General features: G+C 44.2%; 1 protein-coding gene across 1 annotated transcript in view; it reads right to left on the bottom strand.

The window, feature by feature from the left end:
* The window catches only part of LOC138741492 (CD44 antigen-like), a 46,458-nt gene extending 21,851 nt beyond the window's left edge, over positions 1–24,607 (bottom strand). Inside the window, exon 1 of the mRNA XM_069895683.1 lies at positions 24,460–24,607. Coding sequence (XP_069751784.1) covers positions 24,460–24,526 — 67 coding nt within the window. The 5' untranslated portion in view covers positions 24,527–24,607. The remainder of the gene's footprint in view (positions 1–24,459) is intronic.
* Between the last annotated feature and the right edge of the window lie 1,474 nt (positions 24,608–26,081).

Here is a 26,081-nt window from a genome sequence, read left to right as displayed (position 1 = left end):
ACCATCTTGGATCGACTCACTCCTGGCATCAGTTCTGGTGGCTAATAACCGAGCGGCAGGAACAGGAGGAAGACAACATGTGATGACATCATTTCTGGCTTTTCTTCCGGACTCCACCGCGTGGAATCCATGGGGGGGGGCGTCCATCTCTGGATCTTCACAGTGGCCATCTTGGTGGCAAGAGGTGGATGACAATAAATTAAAAGCCACATATCCTTATTTGAATAATGTCACCATCTGTGTCCATAACCAGGAGGAACACGACATGAACCTGTGGAAATTCCTGGACACTGCTAAAGGCCTGAACTTCGCATACAACCAGAAAAAGTGCTTGTTCCGCACCTCGTGTCTGGCAATACTGGGGTATTTGGTGGAGCATGGTGGCATTGTCCCGGACCCCGAGCACATGCACCCCCTTCTGGAACTCCCACTGCCCGAAAAATCAAGGCCTTGAAAAGGTGCCTGGGGTTCTTCTATTATTATACACAATGGATCCCCGATTACATGAACAAGGTCCACCCCCAGTGAAAACCACCAGGTTTCCCCAGTCGGCAGAGGCTCATAAGGTCTTCAAGGGCATTAAGGATGAGATTGTCAAGGCAGCAATGCACGCCACTGATGAATCCATCCCTTTCCAAATGGAGAGTGAAGTCTAAAAAATTGCCCTGGCCACCACGCTGAACCAAGCAGGCAGGGCTGTGGCATTTTTTTCCTGAACCCTCCAGGGTCCTGATCTCAGGCATTCGGCCATCGAGAAGGAGGCACAGGCTATAGTGGAGGCCGTGCGTCACTGGAAGCACTATCTGGCCGGCAGACCCTCACCCTGTGACGGACCAGAGAGCCATCACATTTATGTTTAACAATAAACAGTGGGGAAAAATCAAAAATGACAAGATCATGAGGTGGAGAATTGAACTATCCACCTACAATTATGAAATCTTGTACTGGCTGGGGAAGTTCAATAAGCCACCTGATGCCCTACCCTGGGGAACAAGTAGATCACTCCAAGCCCTCCACGATACCTCTGCTACCCCAGGGTCACCAGGCTCTATCACTTCATGAGGGCCTGCAACCCCCACCCTCCCCCATTCAGAGGAGGAGATCAGGGAGCTGACCTGTAACTGCTCGGCCTACACGAAGTGCAAGCCACACTTCTACCGGCCGGAGAGAGCTCATCTGATAAAGGTGACTCTTCCCTTTGAACGACTCAGTATGGACTTCAAGGGCCCTCTTACATCCACGAATCGGAATATTGTGGACGAGTACTCCCACTTCCCATTTACAATCCCATGCCCGGATATGACCTTGCCCGCGGTTATTACAGTGCTCCACAACCTTTTCTCTTTGTTTGGATACCCCAGTTACATTCACAGTGACTAGAGGTCCTCCTTCATGAGTGAAGAGTTGCATCAGTACTTCCTATCCAAGGGGATGGCCACAAGCAGAACTATCAGTTACGACCCCTGCGGGAAAGGGCAGGTGGAAAGGGAGAATGGCACTATCTGGAGGGCAATCTTCTTGGCCCTCAAGTCAAAAGGAATGTCCATCTTCCAGTGGCAAGAGGTCCTCCTTGAGATCCTGCACACTACCTGATCCCTACTCTGTAAGGCCACAAGTGCCATTCCACACGAGAAACTATTCTCCTTCCCTAGGATGTTGGCGTCAGGAACCACGCTGCCGGTCTGGCTGATGACCCCTGGGTCGGTGCTTCTCCGCAGACATGTTAGGACCCACAAGACCAACTCGTTAGTCAAGGTCCACCTCTTGCATGCTAACCCCAATACACCTGTGTACAGTACCCGGATGGACATGAAGACACAGAGTCCATCCGGGTCCTGACTCAAGCAGGAGCCCAGGCATGAGAGGTGAACCCAGAAGCTCTTGTCAGCAACCAAATATCGTCCAGGTAAATGATTTCTTACCACTGCCACAACCACTACCACAATCCCTTAGGCTCCCACCCCTACAGCCCTGCAACCACCAGTGGAATAATTGATGATCCCACCCCCTGCCAGAGCTAGTTCACGCTGCCACAGTTTAGCCCCCAGACACTCATCCCACCGCAGGAGCCAATGACAACACCACCAGGTAATCCGATGGCAGATAAAGCCACTGGACCGAACCTATGAATAGACTGTATGACTAGAGATATGGACACTGTCCCACTTCACCCTGCAGAGCCTTATCCAAAAGGAAGGGGTGAATGTGGTGGAACATGGTAATGCAGGTGGGGGCCCCTCACTGGACTGATCAGGCTTGCCTGCCTCCGACCTGGTAACTCTTCCCTGTAGTTTCCCAATAAAGGCTCTGAGCCCTCGTCTCCTCCATTAATACCAGCCTTGGATCCAGGCCAGAAGCATGTAGTTATGTGCTGGAAGTTCCAGGTTGTTAAAGCCTTTGACCACGGGCTTTGTTTCTGCTCGTGGTTATTGATTGTTCAACAGTCGTGAATCACGCTGCCAGTCTGGCTGACGACTCCAGGGCCGGTGCTACTTCGTAGACATGTTAGGACCCACAAGGCAGACCTGCTGGTTGAGGAAGTGCACCTCTTGCATGCGAATCCCAAATAAACCCATGTACAGTACCCGGACGGGTAGGAAGACACGGTGTCTGCCAGAACCTGGCTCAAGCAGGGGCCCCAGCAGGGGAGGTGCACCCAGAAGCCCTTGTCAGCGATCATCTGGTGCCTTCTGCCATCCAGATGAATGACCACTTGAACTCAACACCACCACTACACCCCCCCCAGCCTCTGCCCCCATCACCCCTACAACCACGAGTGGAACCACCAACATCCCCACACACCCCAGAACCCGTTCGGAACAACACAGTTCAGCCCCTGACATTCATCTTGCCATACATGTCACCATCCCGCAGGAACCGATAACGATGCATCCGGTGCTGTGGTGATCACAGTGGCGGATAAAGCCACCAGATAGGCTGAATCTGTGTAAAGACTGCAAGACTGGTAACGATGGACCCTGTCCCACTTCACCCTGCCAGACTCTCTCCAAAAAGGAGGGGTGGATGTGGGGAAACATGGTAGTGCAGGTGTGACCTCACTCGATTGTACAGGCTGGCCCACCTCCAACCCCATTACTCCTCCTCGTAGATCCCCAATAAAGGCTGATAGTCCTTCCACACCAGCCTTGGATCTGGGCCAGCAGCATATACAGACGTGCCTGATGTTTATGGATGTTAAAGCCTTTACTCACTTGCTTTGAGTCTGTTTGTGGCTATTGATCACACTACAGAGGCTATTAAGCATGCTCATTGTACATCGACACCAACTCCGAGCACAGGCTACACAGGAGCATGGAGCTGGAATCAAGGCTTCAATCCTTTGGTATCCTTGGACGCACAGTAATAATGGAGAATGATGCATCCCTGTTTTAACGGAAAATCCCTCTCCTCTTCCAACTGCCTTATGCTTTCTTTCCTGTCATAAATTCCCCTCACAGCCCTGTTTTTGAAAATTTCACAGTTGGTGTCTGAGCACTTTCCACGTGACTGCTCTTTACTGCTGTGTGTTTGACTCAGTGCTTCCTGTCTTCCCATCCTGCATCAATACAAATTTCAGCAGGTCTTACATGATCACTTGTTGATGTGTTTCCTTCCAGAAAACATTCCATCAGGACCTTCATACATTAGGCGATAACAGTCCAGTGGATAAAGCACTCAATCAAGACCTGAGCAATAATAGCTGACCTCTTGATACAGGGACTTCTTTAGTCCTGGGCCTGTAATCAAGCAACGTGAGTAATTATAATGGGCTTTAGTTCTCGGGCTGTAGTGGGACAATGTGGGGAATTATGTGGCCCTTCTAGTTCTCGAGCTGTAGTGGGACAGTATGGGGAATTATGTGGGCCTCTTTACTACTGGAATTTTGCAATAGGTAATGTAAACAACCACAGGCGACCTCTTAGGCATAACAGCACAAGAAAGAAAATGATATTGAGTTGATGTTACCTCGTCACACATAGCCTGTTCTTTAACTGGGAGTTGCTGGAGTTGAGGCTTCCACCCTTTCTGGCCGAAGGGAGCAGAGAAGAGGTTGTGGGCCAGTCAACATCTCAGCCCTGCCCAAGTATTCAACAAGACTGTGGCAACAATTCCACTCGCTTCCCCCACCCCCAGCCTCCACCCAACACTGATGAAACAGGTCAGCTTGTCACTCAGTGGACATTCCAGAGGAGGTAGGTTCTTAAACGACATGATTCAAAATTATTTTATTGTCATGTAATAAACCAGAGAATGTGATATTACACTGGGTTTTCTTTATGCTGTCAGGCAAAGATTCACCATCGGCAGAAATTGTCCAGCACCCCTTACGACCAGAGAAAGAGAAGCAAAAGAGAGTCCCCTCCCCCCCACCCGACCAGAGCCAGTGAGTCTCCATGGATTTGCCTCCTGCAGCCTCTGCAACCACACAGCCTTCAGTCCAAACCAGCAGCAACCCCAGCTCCACATGCACAGCTCTTACACGATCAGGAAGCCTCCAGCAGCCAAGGCGCCCTCTTATATCCCAGTACTCCTCGAGTCAGTCTCAAGCTGGTCTTCAGCAGACCACAGCCTGATGTGAGTACCTTGACCATGGTCGCCGATAGCCCACAGCCTGCTGCCTGTCTTCCTTAGCCTCCCTGGTCCACTGCTGTAGTTACCGACCCATGGGTTGTCTCCTCTGCTTCTCCTCAAATGGAGCGGTGGGGGGGGGGGGTCTTCCCATTTTCTGGTGCCCTGCGCCAATCCTCTGGTTCCCCAGAGTCTGCAAAGGCCCTCATTACAGATCATTGGCACCGCCATCCTGTACCCGGGCCCTGCAGCCACGGGATTTGGACACCAGGTCCAGCGCTGCTTTCACACTCACAGATAGTCTTACCTGATTGAAGATCCTTCATCCCAACTTGGTAGCTGTCCACATGTTCAAAGATTGAAATGATGGTGTAGATGTGGTACTGGAACATATTTTGCTTTGGGTTGGGTGAAAGGATTTGCTAACTGGAGACTGGTTCTGTTCGAATAATTACTTCCCTACACGCAAGAACAATATTGTTTATCCATTTTTCCACCGAGGTTCGGTGAGACAAGAACTAGGGTTAAGATGAAAGATGAAAGGAGAAAACGTTCAAGAGGCAGATAAGGGTTGAGAGTGTGGAATGAATGCCAGTGGGCTCGATTTCAACATTTAAGAAAAGATTAGATGGGTGCATGGATGGGGTGGGTTTGGAGGGCAATGGACCAGCTGCAGGTCAATGGGACTAGGCCAAATAACAGATGGCATTTTGCTGAGCTGTAGATTTATGGTTCTTTTGTTGTCCTTGCCTAAAGCCATTTTCTTGCACTCTATTTTTGCACATGCCTGCGTCTATATACCAAAACCTGAGCGTTTTCATCTATTTTCTCATGTTCCTGCTCTCACAGTTCACTGCTTCTGGTTGAAGTCTGTTCCCAATGGATCTGTGTGGATTGCGTGGGACGATCTGCGTAGGACAACCAGTCTCCCTCCCACCACCGCCCGCCCCCCCCCCACCCCCATTGACGTGATCTACCGGGATCGTTGTCCGAAGCGAAATCATCAAGGACCCCTTCCACCCTGCACAGAGCACCTTTCAGCTGCTTCTGTCAGGGGGGAGAGGGACAGGGGTATCAGAGCCAGGACCACCAGGCCAAGGAACAACTTCTTCCACAAGCATTGAGAATGCTGAATGACCAAAGGAACTGCTCACACTAACTTAGTGGTTCTCAACCTTTTTCTTTCCACTCACATACCACTTTAAATATTCCCTATGCCATCGGTGCTCTGTGATTAGTAAGGGATTGCTTTTTTTTTTAAATTTTTTATTTTTCACACCATAAATCACATTAGCCATGATATACACTTTTTCTTTTTCACACATATACAGTGACTTTTTCTCCCCCCCCCCTCCCTCCTCCCAAGCCACCCCCCCCACCCCCCCCTCTCATCCATTTTAGGTATACAATCTAGGTTGCATTAAACCAGTCAGACAATGTTGTCATTCAACAAAAATACACCAGAAATTCTACTGAGTCCATTCTTTTCTTTCCTTCTCCTTCCATCAACTTAGGTAATGTTTGTCCCCGGTAGGTTTTCGCTATTGTATTTAATGTAAGGCTCCCATACTTGTTCGAATATTTCAATATTATTTCTTAAACTATATGTTATTTTTTCTAATGGAATACATTTATTCATTTCTATATACCATTGTTGTATTTTCAAATTATCTTCCAATTTCCAGGTTGACATAATACATTTTTTTGCTACGGCTAGGGCTATCTTAACAAATCTTTTTTGTGCATCCTCCAAATCAATTCCAAATTCTTTGTTTTTTATGTTACTTAGGAGAAAGATCTCTGGATTCTTTGGTATATTGTTTTCTGTTATTTTATTTAATATCTGATTGAGATCATCCCAAAATTTTTCTACTCTCTCACATGTCCAGATTGCATGAATTGTTGTTCCCATTTCTTTTTTACATCGAAAACATCTATCAGATACTGTTGGGTCCCATTTATTTAACTTTTGCAGTGTAATGTATAGTCTGTGTAACCAATTATATTGTATCATACGTAGCCTCGTATTTATTGTATTTCTCATCGTTCCAGAACATAATTTCTCCCATGTTTCCTTTTATATCTTTATATTTAAATCTTGTTCCCATTTTTGTTTAGTTTTACCATTTGTTTCCTCATTCTCCTTTTCTTGCAGTTTAATATACATATTTGTTATAAATCTTTTGATTAACATTGTATCTGTAATCACATATTCAAGGTTACTTCCCTCTGGTAAACTCAAATTGCTTCCTAATTTATCTTTCAAGTAGGATCTCAGTTGGTAATATGCCAGCACTGTATCTCCAGTTATATTGTTCTTATCTCTCATTTGTTCAAAGGATAAGAATCTACTTCCTGAAAAACAATTTTCTATTCTTTTAATCCCTTTTTTTCCCCATTCTCTAAAGGAAAGGTTATCTATTGTAAAAGGGAGTAGCTTATTTTGCGTCAATATTAGTTTTGGTAATTGATAATTTGTTTTATTTCTTTCTACATGAATCTTCTTCCAAATATTGAGGAGATGATGTAATACTGGAGAAGTTCTATGTTGTACCAATTTTTCGTCCCATTTATATAATATGTGTTCAGGTATCTTTTCCCCTATTTTATCTAATTCTAATCTCGTCCAGTCTGGTTTTTCCCTTGTTTGATAAAAATCTGATAGGTATCTTAATTGTGCGGCTCTATAATAATTTTTGAAGTTTGGCAATTGTAAGCCTCCTTGTTTATACCATTCTGTTAATTTATCTAGTGCTATCCTCGGTTTCCCCCCACTCCATAAAAATTTCCTTATTATTTTCTTTAACTCTTTGAAGAATTTTTCTGTCAGTTGTATTGGCAATGCCTGAAATAAGTATAATATCCTTGGAAAAATGTTCATTTTAATACAGTTTATCCTTCCTATCAGTGTTAGTGGTAGATCTTTCCAATGCTCTAAATCGTCCTGTAATTTTTTCATTAGTGGGTTGTAATTGAGTTTATATAATTGGCCTAGATTTTTGTTTATTTGTACACCTAGGTATCTTATTGCCTGCATTTGCCATCTGAATGGAGATTCCTTCTTAAATTTTGAGAAATCCGCATTATTCATAGGCATTGCTTCACTTTTATTTACGTTTATCTTGTAACCCGACACTTCTCCATATTCCTTCAATTTCTTATATAATTCTTTTATTGATAGTTCTGGTTCTGTTAAGTACACTATAACATCATCCGCAAATAGACTGATTTTATATTCCCTGTCTTTTATTTTTATTCCTTTTATATTATTATCTATTCTTATCAATTCTGCTAGTGGTTCTATAGCTAGCGCAAACAATAAAGGTGATAGTGGGCATCCCTGCCGCGTTGACCTGCTTAAGTTAAATTGCTTTGATACATGTCCATTTACTGTCACTTTCGCTAACGGTCCCTTATATAATGCTTTAATCCAATTAATATACTTCTCCGGTAAACTGAATTTTTGCAATACTTTGAACAAATAATTCCATTCTACTCTGTCGAAGGCCTTCTCTGCGTCTAAAGCAACTGCTACTGTAGGTGCTTTATTTCCTTCTACTTCATGAATTAAGTTAATAAATTTACAAATATTGTCTGTTGTGCGTCTTTTTTTGATAAATCCAGTTTGGTCTAAATTTACCATTTTCGGTACCTGTTCTGCTAATCTGTTTGCTAATAGTTTAGCTATTATCTTATAATCTGTGTTTAGCAAAGATATTGGTCTATATGATGCTGGTGAGAGTGGATCTTTCCCTTGTTTTAGTATTACTGTAATTATTGCTGTTTTACATGAATCTGGTAAGTTTTGTGTCTCATCAATCTGGTTGATTACATCCAGGAGGGGCGGTATTAATAAGTCTTTAAATGTTTTGTAGAATTCTATTGGAAATCCATCCTCTCCTGGTGACTTATTATTTGGTAATTTTTTTATTATCTCTTGTATTTCTACTGTTCCAAATGGTTCTGTTAATTTATTTTGTTCCTCTATTTGTAGTTTTTGTAGTTCAATTTTAGTCAAAAATTCATCTATTTTCTCTTCTTTCCCTTCGTTTTCAGTTCGGTATAATTGTTCATAGAATTCTCTAAAGTTTTCCTTTTGGATTATATGTAATTTGTTTGTCTTTTTTTCCTTGATGCCAATACCATTTTCTTAGCTTGCTCTGTCTTAAGCTGCCATGCTAGGATTTTGTGCGTTTTTTCACCTAGTTCATAATATTTCTGTTTTGTCTTCATTATATTCTTCTCTACCTTATATGTTTGTAATGTTTCATATTTTATTTTTTTATCCGCCAATTCTCTTCTTTTAGTTGTATCTTCCTTCATTGCTAATTTTTTTTCTATGTTTACTATTTCCCTTTCCAACTGCTCTGTTTCCTGATTATAGTCCTTCTTCATCTTGGTTACATAACTTATTATTTGCCCTCTAATGAATGCTTTCATTGCGTCCCATAGTATAAACTTATCTTCCACTGATTCCGTATTTACTTCAAAATACATTTTTAATTGTTTTTCAATAAATTCTCTAAAATCCTGTCTTTTAAGTAGCATGGGGTTTAATCTCCATCTATACATTCTTGGAGGGATGTCCTCTAGCTTTACTGTCAATATTAAGGGTGAATGGTCCGATAGCATTCTCGCTTTATATTCTGTTTTTCTTACTCTATCCTGCATACTAGCTGATAACAAAAATAGGTCTATTCTTGAGTATGTTTTATGTCTAGCCGAGTAGTATGAGTATTCCTTTTCTTTTGGGTTTTGTTTCCTCCATATATCCAAAAGTTTCATTTCTTGCATTGATTTAATTATAAATTTGGTTACTTTGTTCTTCCTGTTAATTTTTTTCCCCGTTTTATCCATATTTGGATCCAAATTCAGGTTGAAATCCCCTCCTATTAGTATGTTCCCTTGCGTATTAGCTACCTTCAAAAAGATATCTTGCATAAACTTTTGATCTTCTTCGTTAGGTGAATATACATTAAGTAGATTCCAAAACTCCGAATATATCTGACATTTTATCATAACATATCTCCCTGCTGGATCTATTATTTCCTCTTCTATTTTAAATGGCACATTTTTACTAATTAATATAGCCACTCCTCTTGCTTTTGAATTATACGATGCTGCTGTTACATGTCCTACCCAATCTCTCTTTAATTTCTTGTGCTCCAATTCAGTTAAGTGTGTTTCTTGGACAAATGCTATATCAATTTTTTCCTTTTTCAGTAAATTTAGTAGTTTCTTCCTTTTAATTTGGTTATGTATTCCATTAATATTTAAAGTCATATAGTTCAGCGTAGCCATTTTATATTTTGTTTATCTTCTCTTCCCGTTTTTCCATCATTACCTTTCCTCCTTTTCCATTTCTGTTTTCTTATTTTCAACTCTTTATAAGACAACATTCCTACAACATCCAACATTTTCCTTATTCTCCTATTTATATCTTCATTATCCCCAATCTCCCCTTCCCCTCCTGAGTTGTCCTTTATCCCTTGTCGGACAACCACATCTCCCCTCTCCATTTGGGTTTGCGAATCCACTCGCAAGCGTCAACTGATTTTGCAGTGACCGCTATTTCCCCCCCACCCAGCCCCCCCCAGAAAAGATTTCACTTTTCATATGTCACTAAGGTCACTCTTTTAATTCCCTCCTTATTCTCTCTATTCCATTACCTTCCCTTATTAATTCTTGTCTATACTATCTATATTTTCCTCTAAGTACAGATACATTCACGTATGCACATTGTCTCTATTCACTCTTATACCTCTTTACCCACATACATATCAGTCGTGATCATTTTTACTCTCATTACCCATCTTCATCCCTCAGTCTATTTTTGTAATTGTTCTGCAAATTTTCGTGCTTCTTCTGGATCCGAGAATAGTCTGTTTTGTTGTCCTGGAATAAATATTTTCAATACCGCTGGATGCTTTAGTATAAATTTATACCCTTTCTTCCATAAAATCGCCTTTGCTGTATTGAACTCTTTTCTCTTCTTTAGGAGTTCAAATCTTATATCTGGATAAATGAAGATTTTTTGCCCTTTATACTCCAGTGGTTTGTTGCCCTCTCTTACTTTTTCCATTGTCTTCTCCAGTACCTTTTCTCTTGTAGTATATCTTAGGAATTTTACTAAAATAGATCTTGGTTTTTGTTGTGGTTGTGGTTTAGAGGCCAATGCTCTATGTGCCCTTTCTATTTCCATTTCTTGTTGTAGTTCTGGACATCCTAGGGTCTTAGGGATCCAATCTTTTATAAACTCCCTCATATTCTTGCCTTCTTCATCTTCCTTAAGGCCCACTATCTTTATGTTATTTCTTCTGTTATAATTTTCCATTATATCTATTTTTTGAGCTGGTAGTTCTTGTGTCTCTTTAGTTTTTTTATTAGATTCCTCCAATTTCTTTTTTAAGTCTTCTACCTCCATTTCTGCTGCTACTGCCCGCTCTTCCATCTTGTCCATTTTCTTTCCCATTTCTGTTAAGGTCATATCTATTTTATTCACTTTCTCTTCTGTGTTGTTTATTCTTCTTCTTAAATCATTAAATTCCTGTGTTTGCCATTCTTTAAATGACTCCATGTATCCTCTAACAGGAGAAAGTATATCCTTTACCTTGCCTTTCCCTTCTTCTATTTCACTGTACTCTTCCTCTTCTTCTTCATCTGGGTTGGCCATCTGTTGTTTCTTTGTTGCCCTTTTCTTCTCTTCTTTCTTGCTTTCATTGTCTTCTGTGGTCTCTTCTTGCTGCAGGTGTTTTGCAGCTGTCGTTGCCGGCTGTGGAGATCGACTCCCCAGCTGGTCCCCCCTCCCGTCGGTGTGTTTTTTTTCATGCGCGGTTGCGCACTTTTACTCGGCTCTGCGAGCCATTTTTGTAGTCCTATTTCTACTGACCTGAGGAAGTGGGCTTCTCTCTCCACAGCGGGCCTCTTCGGACAGGTAAGGCCTTCTCCTTCTTCCTCCGTTGTCTTCTCTTCCTCTCTTCTTACTGTTGATTTTGATTTTTCTTTTTTTGTCGCCATCTTCTTTCCACCTTTATACTCACTTTTCTTTAACTTTTATTTCTGTGCCTTTGTATTTTCTCTTGTTTTTCCCGACTTTTCTGGAGAGGGCTGGAGTTCACCGTCCGGCCACTACTCCATCACGTGACTCCTCCCGTAAGGGATTGCTTAAGGTGGGATGTGAGTGGGAAGGGAAGGTTGAGAATCACTGCTCTAGACCCAATTGTTACTGAAATACTTTGCTTGACAAAAATTGTCATTGGCCCATTTCCTTTGGAGTTATGAAACATTGCACATAATGAGTCAATGAGGTACAATTAAAACAGAGCTTTTCAAACTTTTTCTTTCCACCCGCACACCACCTTAAGCAATCCCTTACTAATCACAGAGCACTGATAGCATAGGGAATACTTAAGGTAGTCTGTGAGTGGAAAGAGAAAGATTGAGAACCACTGCACTAACCATTTGAGACTCTCATTTGTACAAAAGGAATATTTATTTATTTAGGTATAATACTTGTCCTGCATATGTATTGTTTGTCTGCATGTGTGTTATGTCTGGTTGTGTGTCTGCGTGTTTTACTCCAAAGACCGGAGAATGTGGTTTTGTTAGGTTGTACTTGTACTATCAGATGACAATGAACTTGACAACTTGATCTTTGGAAATCTGGAGAAATGGTAGGATTGCCATAGTCAACACTTCCCGAGGGAGCTAGAAGGCTGTGCAAAGGACCCCACCAGAGACTTCCTCAACAGCATATCACCATAGCAACCTGACCACATCCCATCATGGAATTCCCTCTGTCCTACCCGCCACGCTTTCTGCAACTCAGAACCACCTTGATCCTCTCTTTCCCAGTTCTGACGAAAGTTCTCCAACCTGAAACGTAAGCCTGGTTTCTCTCCCCACAGACGTTGCCTGACCTGCCAAACATTTCCCTCATTTGTCTCCGTCTCCGATATCCAACATCTGCAGTTCCTTTGATCTTTTGCAGGTACAAATGCATTGAGATGCAAGTTAGCCGCGGGGGATTGGAAAACTATATTAAACTAACAATGGCTAATATTTCAATAATAATTTGCCTCTGTCGAGAAACAAGGAAATCGTTCCAGCTGGTGGCTAACAAGAGGAGTTAAGGATTGTACTGATTAAAGAGCAAGATTTAATATGTTGCCAATAGTGAGAGGGAGAATAGGGAACATTGCAGAACTGTACAAAAGAGGACGAAGGAATGGACAGGGCCCGGCAAAGTTAAAGCAGCAATCTGGAGATTTTGTGAAAGCTTCTGAAGATATGTAAAAAATAATTTTTTTTAAATTGAGGAGGTGGTGGTATCCACAGACACCCGATGTCCCTGAAGGGACACCCTTTGGCATCTCTTTCTCGTCTTGATAGTGGGCCTGAACCAGTGATGGCTCTTTGTGGGCCCTTACAGGGCAACCAAAATAAAACATAATTTCTATATTTGTGGACATGAAAAAAAAAATTGAATCTTCCCACCACATCCTTTCCTTCTATCAGGGAGCTCCCCTCAGCATCACTCATCTGTATCTACCTATATCTTCTTAACTGTTAGCTTGTGCTCCTCCCCCTCCCCCTTCTCCTTTTCTTCCGCGACCACCCCCCCCACCAGCCCGCCTGGCTTTCGACATTCCTAACGAAGGGCTCACTCAGCTACTTCCTACAAATGCTGTGTGATGGCTCAGCTTCTCTACGAGTCTGTGCGCTGCAAATGGATTTTGAAATCTTGTTTCGGACAGACGGAAGCCAATCATCGGATGGGCGCCTAATTACAGTGCCAAGGTTTGTCAGCAAGTAAGCTTGAAGCCAAGGTGGCCTCCCCAATTCAAGGGACACATTGAATTCCCCCCACCAGCACCCTGGGCCTCGTCAACCACCCTAGGAACCGCAGTGAAAACAAATCACTGTCCATCGTGAGGGAGAGGGCCAGGGTGATCTGTCAGATCATTGCTGGAGCGCGCTAAGGTGCTGATACCATCCGGTCAGTGGCGAGAAATGAAATGAGGCCTTTGTTAGTGTGCCCCGCTGTGAAACCAGCATTGCAATTAGCATGTGATGGTTTGAACAGTGGAATAGGTGCTGTAATGTGGCAGTGTAAAGGATGATGTCAATCACAAGGCGCCGCTGGAACTTAGTGGGTCGAGTTGCAGAAGTGGACGAGAAAATAATGGCTGACTCTTTGAGCCAAAGTCTTAAGAAGACAGACAGAGGACATGGTGGGAAGGGTGAAACATGGATTCCACATTAGAATGGATGACCAGGCAGAGATGGAACACGATGGGCAATGACAGGTGCCAGCCAAAGGCAAGAGAGAAGTGAGAAAACCCAAGGGAGATGAGGGATGGAATGGGTGAGGAGAAGAAAATGCTGCCAGTGAGAAGAAGCAGGGGTGACAACTGACACAAGAGAGTTCAGGCAGGGGGTGGTTGGGGGTGGGGGGGCAGAGAGAGTGGAAGAATTCACTGTCCAGTGGGGAGATGGAGGGGTGTAAGAAGCACAGAGCTGGGGGTATAAGAATGAGTAAGGGGTGGGTTGTAAAGGATAATAGTCTAGGCTCTGATCACAGAGGCTTTGGAGAGATGAGATATACCACTCACATTGAGAGAGGCATTAGGAGTTGTGCTTGGATTGAAAATGGTTAATTTGTTCCAATTGTGAAGAACCTAACTCGGCAACAGACCACCTGCCTTTGATGGTCATCCTTGATACTACAGTCACAAGGCAAACAATGACTGCATCATAAAAATACAAAAATGGAAAAATAGAAGCAGGAGGGAGCCATTCAGCCCCTTTAATTCTACGCTGCAATCAATAGCTGATCTTTTGCCTCTGGTTCACCCCTCTGAACTAATCCCATAACCTTTGATTCTCTTAATACTCAAAGATCTGTTAATCTCTGTCTTGAATGCACTCAGCGACTATCCTGTTAGGCAGAGAAGTCCAAAGGTTAACTACCTCTGGGTGAAAATATTTTCTCCTTGTCTCAGCCCAAGTGACCAACCTCTAATTTTGAGCTACGATCCCTGGTTTTAGATTCCAGGGCAGGGGAAATGTCAGTTCCTGTATACATTTGGGTGGTTTCCATGAGATTACGTCTCGTGTGAACTTTTTGTGGGGATCCAAACTAGCGCTGGAATGGGGCGTCTCTTTGCAACCTTTCTTTATGGCACACAAAACGGAGCTTTTTATTGTATCTCTGTACACATAACAATAAAAAAATTAATTCAATGTCACCTTTGCCTGTTTAATCACTCCTCATTATACAACCTTTGTCTGTTTAATCACTCTTCACTGTACAACCTCTGCCTGTTAAATCACTCCTCACTGTACAACCTCTACCTGTTTAATCACTCCTCACTGTACAACCTCTGCCTGTTTAATTACTCCTCACTGTACAACTTCTGCCTGTTTAATCACTCCTCACTGTACAACCTCTGCCTGTTAAATCTCCTCACTGTACAACCTCTGCCTGTTAAATCACTCTTCAATGTACAACCTCTGCCTGTTAAATCACACCTCACTGTACAACCTCTGCCTGTTAAATCACTCCTCACTGTACAACCTCTGCCTGTTAAATCACTCCTCACTGTACAACCTCTGCTTGTTTAATCACTCCTCACTGTGCGACCTCTGCCTGTTTAATCACTCCTAATTGTATAACCTCTGCCTGTTAAATCACTCTTCACTGTACAACCTCTGCCTTGGAAATTAATCTGGTGAACTCTTTGCTGCACTCTCCTTCCTCAGGTAGGAAGACCAGGAATGGACCTAACATTCCAAAGATCATGGAACACAGCACAGTACAGGCCCTTTGGCCTTTGATGTTGTTCTGACCTATATATTCCTTAAAAAAGAATTAAACTCTCCCTACCCTGTAAGCCTCTATTTCCCTTCCATCCATGGGCCAGTCGGTCTAGGTGTCTCTTAAATACCCCTAATGTTTCAGCCTCCACCACCACCCCTGGCAACGCATACCCAGAACCCACAGCGTTCTGTGTAAAAAGCGTACCCCTGATGTCTGCCCTGAACTTCCTTCCCTTCACTTTGTACACATGTCCTCTGGTGTTCGCTGTTCCTGCCCTGGGAAACAGGTGCTGGCCACCCACCTATCGATGCCTCACATAATCTTGTAGACCTCTATCAGGTCTCCTCTCATCCTTCTACACTCCAAAGTGAAAAGTCCCAGCTCTGCTAATTTTGCCTCATAAGACTTGTTTTCCAATCCAGGTAACATCCTGGTAAATCTCCTCTAGACCCTCTCTATAGCTTTCACATCCTTCCTATAATGAAGTGACTAGAACTGAACACAATACACTAAGTGTGGTCTTACCAGAGATTTGTGAGTTGCAACATGACTTCTCTTGAACTCAATCCCCCATTAATGAAGCCCAGCATCCCACAGGCCTTCTTAACTATCCTATTAAGCTGTGCAGAGACCTTGAAGGATGTATGGATTTGAACCTCAAGGTCCCTCTGTTCATCCACACTCTTAAGTATTTGACCATTAACCATTAATAAATATTTGAGGGCATCAAGTGCATTCTACACTCTCTCATTTTCAGCATCAGATTGACCAACTTTGGTTGAATGAACAACATAGAAGAGCCAGGTGGGAGTAGCATGAGACAGACCATTGATGAGGAGCAACCTGGACAAAGAGCTGGAGCAGAGTCTAAATCCACACTGAACTACGGAAGCGTCACGCCAAAGAGCTAACTAATACCACCCCAGTGTATCAGATGAACATTGTGAATCCCACCACGGCCAATTCCTAAACAAGTAATATCCATCCATATCTTCATCCTCAGTGAACGTGGATGTGAAAGGCACGATTTGCTGCCCCTTGTGTTCGCTCCTATTCCCCTCGAGCTGCACCACCTTTCTGACTGGAACATGCGCCACCTGTCCTTCATCGTCACTGAGCTTGAGTTCCCTCCCTGGCAGCACAAATACTACAGTTCTCAAGAAAGTGGCTCACAAGCAGCCTTTCAGGGACAATTAGAGGCTAAGAAGCAGCACGTGCACTGCTGAAGATATTGTTATCCCTTGAATTAATGAATTGAATAAATCTTCATTGTCTTACATGCATTTTGTTTGGCTGCAATAACTCTCAGATCCTCATGGGCATTTTCTTCCAAGAGATAAATTCATTCAAACATTAAAAACGCACTCACAACTTAGAATTGCCCTCTGGGTGTAAATTAAGGCACCAATTATGTACTTACAGACATTAACCTGAAATATTTATGCTCCTTAACTCCACAAGTGAAAGTACTTATGATACCTGATGCTTCTGTTTGCGGCTCCCTAAGAATCAACGAACTGGATCGTCAGGTTTTTTTTAAAGCGGACAAAGTTTCATCCTTTTTTGTCATTTTTCAAAGGCCCACATCGATTGATGATCATGAGAGTTTATTATTTGCACGCAGAGGTGCAATGTACATAGATGCAATGAAACTCTTGCAAATCTAAATAGGTCATGTGCATTAAATGGTAGGCTATTGAGATGTGCAGAACAAAAAAAGGGATTTAGGAGTGATGGTAAATAGTACCCTCAAGGCTGATACTCAGGTAGATGCTGTGATGAAGAAGGCATTTGGAATGTTGGCCTTCATAAATCGGAGTATTGAATTCAAGAGTAGGGAGGTTATGATGAAATTGTACAAGGCATTGGTGAGGCCAAATTTGGAGTACTGTGTACAGTTTTGGTCACCAAATTATAGGAAAGATATAAACAAAATAGAGAGAGTGCAGAGAAGGTTCACGAGAATGTTGACAGGATTTCAGGGTCTGAGTTAAAGGGAAAGGTTGTGCAGACTGGGGCTTTTTTCTCTCGAGCGTAGAAGATTGAGGGGGGACTTGATAGAGGTGTTTAAGATTTTAAAAGGGACAGACAGAGTAAATGTGGATAGGCTTTTTCAATTAAGAGTGGGGGAGATTCAAACTAGAGGGCATGGTTTAAGATTGAAGGGGGAAAATTATAAGGGGAACATGAGGGGAAATTTCTTTACACAAAGGGTGGTAGGGATGTGGAATGAGCTTCCAGCAAACGTGGTTGAGGCGGGATCGTTGGTTACATTTAAGGAAAGACTGGATAGTTACATGGAAAGGAGAGGACTGGATGGGTATGGACCAGGTGCTGGTCAGTGGGACTAGGAGGGTGGGGATTTGTTACGGCATGGACCAGTAGGCCGAACTGGCCTGTTCTGTGCTGTAAGTGGTTATATGGTTATATGGTCATGCAGACACACAAGTACTTAAAATACCCTTAAAATACCCTAGGAAATACACCCATTAACCCACGAATCCTATAGTTCTTTGGAATGTGGGAGGAAACCAGAGCACCTGGAGAAGATCCACATGGACATGAGGCAACATTTTACAAGCAGCACCAGATTCGAACCCAGGTCGCTGGCGCTGTAATAAAAGCAGCCCCTCTAGGTTCAAGAACAGTTTCTTTGCAACCATTATCGGACTCTTGAATCCCCCCTTGTTGCACTAATCCTGGACTGCTCAAACTCCACAAAAGAATTGTCTGCACTACTACAGGTAACTTTTGTGCTAGGATTACTGATCTATCTATCTTATGTATTTGTTGCCTCTTTTAATTAAATTCACATGACTGTTTTAGTGATTTTTATTTTACAAATACCTGTTTGGTGCAAATGTACATTGTACAATGTACTGGAATATAACAGTAAATTCATCACACTGTTCTGCCATTGAATTACATCTGTCTCATTGGGATTTATATTTTATGAAGGTGAATGGGGAATGTAGAAATATTTGCATGAACCACAGGAATAGACTAAATCCAACGTATATATTATTAAAGGTTAAGAATGGCCGGAGTCCACCCTCCACAAGGCATGGGCCTCCCTGCCTCCCGACGATTGGTCGAATGTCCATCGCTGCATCTCCCTGGGATAGCCTCACCTCTCCAGGCCTTCCCAGGTGATCGTTGGCTGCCCTTCATCCTCTGCTGTTGAACCTCCATTGCTGGGCCCTCTGAGGATCGTCGTCACTTCGTGGTGTGCTGAGTCGGGAGTCCAGTTTTATTCATTCCTTTCACCTGGGCTGTGGCTTTATTTCTTCATTTTTTTTCCTAAGGTAATGTGGGATGTTGGGGGTGGGGTGGAAAAATGACTTGAGCTCGATTGCATTCCTACCTGCCTACTGCAGGGGGCGACCCACTGCACCTGCAGGGAGGTCACCTGGTATACTGGCTCTACCTACTTCCCTCCAATCACCGGCCCCATTATAAAGGCTCCCGCCGGCCCTTGTGCAGGCAGTAGAGCACATGGAGCCAGAAGAGTGACTGAACCTCATGTACAGGTTTTAAGCTAATTAAAGTCTGTAATGCAGCCTTTGTAGTTTGAGCTTGTTTGCTCGCAATGCAGTGCATCACAACTGTGCTGATAATTTTATACATCGCTATAATTATATTTGTAAATATTTGAATATGTTTGAGTTTGAAAAATTATAAACAAAATATTCAAAATAAAACAAAGGGTTATGAAGCTTTGAGATAGGCACATGACTATAATGGGGATGGAGGGATATCTACTGGGAGCAAGCAACAGCCTTTTAATTTGATTTGGACATGGTGTTCGGCGCAGACCCGTAGAGTGAAGGGCCGGCTCCTGTGTGGTACAGTCCCACATTCTGCAGGACTGGTGGATTGGCTAGGGGAGGGTGCTGGGGTGACAGTGTGAATGGAGCCTGTACTATGGCATTTTCTCCCCCCCATTGCCGGCCATTGGAACTGGGATGGGTGAGGTGTCTATCGATCTATGTGACTCTAAATTACCTCAGTGATCCTGGGGCCTCTCTTCACCACCGCCCCTCCCATCAAGTTTCAGGGACTGTTTATAGCTGCAATAATATGTCCCCAGATAAGAATAGGAGCAGAATTCGGCCATTTTGCTGATGTATTTTCCCTTTCTCCTTCCTTCTCCTTTGACTCTCACTAATCACGAATCTATCAGCCTCTGCCTTTTAAATCTCCTCAATGACTTGGCCTGCGTGGCAACAAATTTCACAGATTCACCCACCCTCTCAAGAAACATAGAACCATAGAAGAATTACAGCCACCGTTTCCCACCAACAATCAATATTCATCAACCTCAATGGTGGAATTCCAGGCTGGCATTTTGGCCCATGTCTACGCCTCAGGGCCAAGGCTTGAGTGAAGCTGCTTGACATTCATTGATGCTCTGTCTCTGCTGCTATCTCTTCTCTTCTAATGTCTGGTTCCACACATCATCTTCAGAGGGACCACCAGATCCAGGATTGCAATGTCTGTTCAAAATTTTTGTGACATGACTGCAAGATTCCCTCCCACCTTGTAATCTGCGGTGTTTCTTTCAGCCCTTCTGGTTCTTAGAACAAGAGAAAAGGAGGCCATTCGCCCTTTCAGTTCCGGGTGAGCTCCCAGCAGAAGAATCTCATCAATCCCATACAGCACACAGATGAGCTGGAGAAACTCAGAAGGTCACCCAGCATCCTCAGGAAGTCAATGGGCAACCAATGTTGTGGCCCCTTTTCCCTGATGCTGCCTGACTTGCTGAGGTTCTCCAGCACATTAGTGTTTTGTACTAGACCCCAGCAGACTTTCTTGATCAAAGTTAAAAGATAAAAGTGCCTTTATTGTCACGTACTACAGTTAGAATGCAACACACATGAACTTTTGTCCACTGTAAGGCAGACAAAGTTGCCACTTTGACCAGCGCCCCTCACAGAAACCCACAGCACCTGGTGTTCCCAGGCAGTCTCCCCTCCGAGTACCGACCAGGTTTGAGCCAGCTTAGCTTCTGAAACCAGACAATCCCAGGCTCAAATTTATTGTTAGAGCACATATAACCCTGACATTTTTTTCCTGATGGCGAGCCAGAATTACCACTTATTGGGAGTGTAAAGAATAATTGAACTCAATATACACATGTAAACAAATACATGTAAACAATACAGAGAGGAAATCAATAAAGTGCACAAGTAAAAGTCCTTAAATGAGTGAGTCCCTGATTGAGTTTGTCGTTGAGGAGTCTGATGGTGGAGGGGGAGCAGCTGTTCCTGAACCTGGTGGTACGAGTCTTGTGGCACCTCTACCTCTTTCCTGATGGCAGCAGCGAGAACTGGGTGGTGTGGAACTTAGACGATTGTTCTTGCTCTCCGATGGCAGTGTTCCCTGTAGATGTTCTCGATGGTGAGGAGGGTTTTGCATGTGAGGTCCTGGACTTTTGCAGGGCTTTTCATTCAGGGGTATTGGTGTTCCCGTACAAGACTGTGATGCAGTTGGTCAGCACACTTTCCACCACACCTCTGTAGAAATTTTCCAGGGTTTCCGATGACATACCAAACCTCTGCAAGCTCTTGAGGAAGTAGAGGCGCGGATGTGCTTTCTTCACGATGCCATTAATGTGTTGGGTCCAGGAAAGATCATCCGAGATAGTGACTTCCAAGAATTTACATTTGCTCTCCATCTCCATCTCTGATCCCCCAGTGATCACTCTAGTTTTCCCTTCCTGAAGTCAACAATCAGCTCCTTGGTTTTGGTGACATTGAGTACCTTTCAGCCAAGTTTTCAATCTCCCTCCTCTCTGCTGACTCATCGGCCCCTCTTATTCAACCCACTACAGTGGTATCATCAACGATTTGTAGATGGTCTGGTTGTCACATGGAGCCTCACAGCCGCAGGTGTACTTTTCTCATTAATCCCATTCTTCCTTTTAAACAACATTCTCTTCAACATCAACTTGTTTCTGATTCTTCGTAATCTCCACTAAAGGGCAGATCACAACAGATGTGGGAAAGCAGAGAAACCAGGGAAATCCACCTCATCACGGGACTGGAGGTCAGGATCGAATCCAGGACCCTGTATCACCTGCTGCAACGCCGTGCCTCGATCGTGCTCATCATGTGTCGTTCCTCTGCAGGCCTGAATGGTATCATTAGGTCTACCTACACCAACTCCACATGCTCACCCGACGGGGGCGACCATACTCGGCCTCCCAGCTCACGATCACCTTCCATGGCCACGCTAGGGACTCGTGTGACAACACTCTGTGATGTGATCTCACTGCGCTTGCCTCAGAGTGACACTACACTACAAGTTAGAAGGCTGCTATATGTAGTGCAGGGGTGAGAACCTATGGCCTATGGGCCTGATCCAAATTTATCCAACCCGCAGGCATGAAGGCCTAATATGGCCTGCGATCTAAATTTATCCGTCCAGTGCCACTGCCACCCAACTCCCCACCATCATCCGGCGCTGCCAAAAAATCAGTGCAGCTCACTGTTCAATCACTGACTCACCATCTGGCCTACGCATGGTGAAAGGTTGCCCGCTCACCCGCCCCAACGTAGTGCACCTTTCAGAACAATGTGCACCATGAACTTCGGGTTGTACCAGCCGCTGATGCGAGTTGGTTGATGTTCACCCTCAATGAAGGAATTAACCAATCATCCCTTAATTGAGGTGATCACCCATCAACACACAGCATCAACTGGTGCAATAATGTATCAGAAGTCACATCACATGCTACACATTGCTCTCGACAACTCGACACACTGCGTGTAGCAGCATTCTAACGTGGAGGGCAGTGTCACTGAGGCAAGTGTAGTGAGAGCATGTTACACTGTATTGCCACACAATGTTGCCTTTCTATCAAATGGAAAGCTTTAGTAAGTATAATTAGTGAGGAACGAACTAGTCTTGGTACTGGGACAATGACACAAGGTTGGCAGACATTCCGCTCCAACGAATCTAAAACAGGTCATTTGGTTGCCCACTCATTGCTGTGTGTGGGAGCTTGCTGTGCACAATTGGTCGCCATGTTTTCCACATTATAGCCGCACACAACACTTTAAGAATGACATCCCAACTCTCATGCTCAATGCCACAGCCCACGGAGCTTTCGCTGCTGCCCTACCCACCTGCGTCACCACTTTTAGGAAGCTATCGACTTGTGGTCACTCCACGTTTCTGAGGTTGCTGCCATTTATTTTGGGAATTTGACCTCCCACATAGGACATAGAGAGAGAGGTACAGCATAGAATAGGCCCTACTGCCCATGATGTGTTGATCTGCAGAAACCTGCTCCTGCATCAGTCTAACCCTTTCTTCACTCACAGCCCATCACCCTTATCTAAGAATCTTTTGAATGTCCCTATTGTGCCAGCCTCCACCACTACCCCCAGTGACGCATTCTAGGTACCCACCACTCTTGGTGATTACAAAAACCTCCCTCTGACATTTCCCTAAATTTTCCTCTGATGTCCTTTGGTCTTGGTCACTGTCACCCTGGGAAAAAGCTGCTGGCTGTCCACCCTGTCCATGCCTCTCAAATGAAACATACATCTGTTAAGTTGCTTCTCACTTGTTTGGATTAATTTCCATTTGCAATCCCTCCGCCCAAATTCCCAGCTGATCTACTTCCTGCTGTGTCCTAAGCCCAACCTCATTCCCACTTTCCGGCAGGGTGTCAGAGAATCCAACAGGCTACCCCATCCCCACCCAACTCTCTCCCCACCCACTGTGAGCTCAGAGCTCTGGCCACCTCCAGAGTTTCCACACAGGGGCAGATTCTCCAAATGTCCACGTTGAACAAGCATGCTGAGATTGTGTGCCTTCTTTTCTTTCCCCGTGGTAACTCTCAGTCTCCTGCCTCTGGCGACACGTGCAGCCCAAGGAGGGGAGGGTGGGGGAAGTGAAGGGAAGGGTCGCTGGTGCACCAGCAGAGTCATTTGGCCTCAGTCAGAATCACAGGATTAGCAGATTTGCATACACCAGCAGCCAGTAGGTTAGCGACCAGTAACCTAGGGGTCAGTAATCCCTTGTTCACCATGAGGCTGACTGTGTAACATACAATTGTGGGCTTAACTCTCTGCAGGAACTTTTGGAACATCTGAGAAAAAAGCCTCATTGCCTCTGTGGCCGATGTGGGAGTCACAAAGCTCCCTGTAGGTAGGTTGTTCCTCTCCATCCACCAGGGCCCTTGACCCCTGCTTAGATCCTGACCTACTCTCTTCTTTTTGAGGGTTCGGGAAGCCCAGAGCTCCCCGCGCCACATGGGAGGGAGGGACAGTCTGTCTGAAGGGGGTGTGGACTGGAGAAGTAGCGTTAGATGTTTCGATTTAACGGTCAATTGTGAGAGGAAGAGTTGGTTCAAATCCAACACACCCTATTGCAGTTGGAGATTCGAGACAAGTTTCCTCAGTGCACTGAGTGCTCGTTGAAGGGGCAATGAGAAAAGATGCATCTCTTTGTTTGTAAATTGGAAAGGGGGGAATGGGGGGGTAAATATGGTTCATACATAGCGTTGAAATTGGTGAGGTTAAAATCCCGTCAGAATACAGGGACTGGAGGACTGCTTCAATCCTCTCGGGATAATGTCTTGAAGTTTCATTGAGAATTTGCCAAATTTTCTGTGGATTCTATGGTAACATTTTCTCAAGCATTAATCACACCACAATTTAAAAACTTGCGCGGAGAGCCTTGTTTAATTCATCACAGTTTCTTATGATTTTTTTCTCTCTTTCTCTTTACAAAAGAACACGGATCAAATGTTCAACTGGTTTAGTTCTATCAGTCTTGTCAGATTAATCACCAGCCAATCTGTTAACTACTTGCCATTCTAAGAGGTAAACGTTTAAAATGAGCAAAACATTTGCAAAACAAGCAAAGGAATGACTGTATAGACCAGTAAAGTTTGTTAACATCTGAGACCCTCCTAAAATGATGAACCAGTGCTATCAGTCCATCTGCTTCACCTCACTCCTGATGGTACAGCATTTCCTTTTCTGTTCATTGAACTCTTCAAAAGTAAGGCAAAGACTAGTCCTCTGGTAAGTCTGCAGCCAGAAGTTACCTACCTTGAGCACAGAAGGAATTTTCCACCAGTAACGAACCCAAAGCTCCTAGAAACAGCCAGTGCCACATGTTTGAAACTGTCAGCAGCTTCCCCTCTCTCCAGGCTGAAAACCTGAAGGGTAAGTGATTTCTTAGACCCAGCTTCTCTACACTGTCCTCTAGTGAGTTGAGTTTGTGGTGAACGGTTTTATTCTGATTGAAAGGATCAAGGAGGGGTGGGAAGGAGGGAGTGACGTAAGGTTTACAGTCACCAAAGTAAGAACTGTCTCTCTATCTCTCTCTCACTCTCTACCCCCCCATGCACAAACACAGACATTCAGGCACGCAACCACATAGCATACACACACACACACACACACACACACACACATGGACACAGACAGACAGACAGACACACATGGACACAGACAGACAGACACACACATGAACACAGACAGACGAACACACACACACACATTCATATGGAGACACACACATGGACACAGACACACACACGCGCACACACACATATATGGACTTACACACACACACACACACGGACAGACAGCGGACACGCACACACACATTCATATGGAGACACACACATGGATACAGACACACGCATACACACACACACACACACACACATGTCATGGTTAGCTCGACTCTATTACAGAACCAGCAACCCATGTTTGAATTTGATGTTGTCTGTAAGGAGTTTGGATGCTCCTGGATGCTCCAGTTTCCTCCCACCCTCCAAAACATATGGGGTTGTGGGTTAATTTAGGTGTAACTGGGCAGCACAGGTGTAACACGCACACACACGCACACACACAGATGCATGCACATACACGCACCCACACACAGTTCATTTAACAAGTGCAGTGCAAGTAAAGTGGATATCCTGAAGAGATACATCTGCCAATGCATCACAGTTCTTCACCTGCCCATCTCTTGATGCAAAACAAACAAAGACCAACTCCAAACAACAGGCCTCTCCGAGTACCTGATTTACAAGTTCCTTTGCTTTTTATTGCATTCGTTTCCAGGGACTTATCAGTGCTTCACGGTCATGAGGCTTCCCTTCCTTTCCTCTGTGAAAGCTGATAAAGCAATTAGCTTGTGCTACAAAGAGCACCACATATTAATTCTGTTGAAGACAGAAGGCCATTATCCCCCTAATTAGCAAAAGCACAGTGGAGAATCTCATAGAACTGCTTCCTCACAGAGCCAGTGACCCAGGTTTGACCCTGACCTCGAGAGCAGAATCTGCACATTCTATCCTGCAGGTTTCCTCTGGTTACTCTGGGGTTTGTTTACCACATCCGAAAGATGGTCGGCTAATTGTCCTGAGGGTCCTTGTCTCTGGAGGGAGAGGGAAGGGGGTTAGGTTAATGGGGATTCTGGGAGAATATGTGGGAGTCCATATTTCAGAAGACACATCAAGGTAACCATGAAGAAGGTACACCAATGCCTCTACTGTCCAAGAAGTACGAGGAGATTTGTCATGTTGTCAGATACTCCATTGAACCTCCACAGGAGCCCGGTGGAAAGACTGGCTGTATCACAACTTGGTCTGGAAACGTGAGTTCTCCAAAACACCGAAGCCTTGCAGAAAGTGGCAAACCTGGCCAAGTCCATCACA

The sequence above is a fragment of the Narcine bancroftii genome, chromosome 1 (genome assembly GCF_036971445.1).
Source record: "Narcine bancroftii isolate sNarBan1 chromosome 1, sNarBan1.hap1, whole genome shotgun sequence".
NCBI lineage: Eukaryota > Metazoa > Chordata > Chondrichthyes > Torpediniformes > Narcinidae > Narcine > Narcine bancroftii.
Note: the sequence above shows the minus strand (reverse complement) of the source record. Positions and strands in the feature narration are given on the sequence as shown.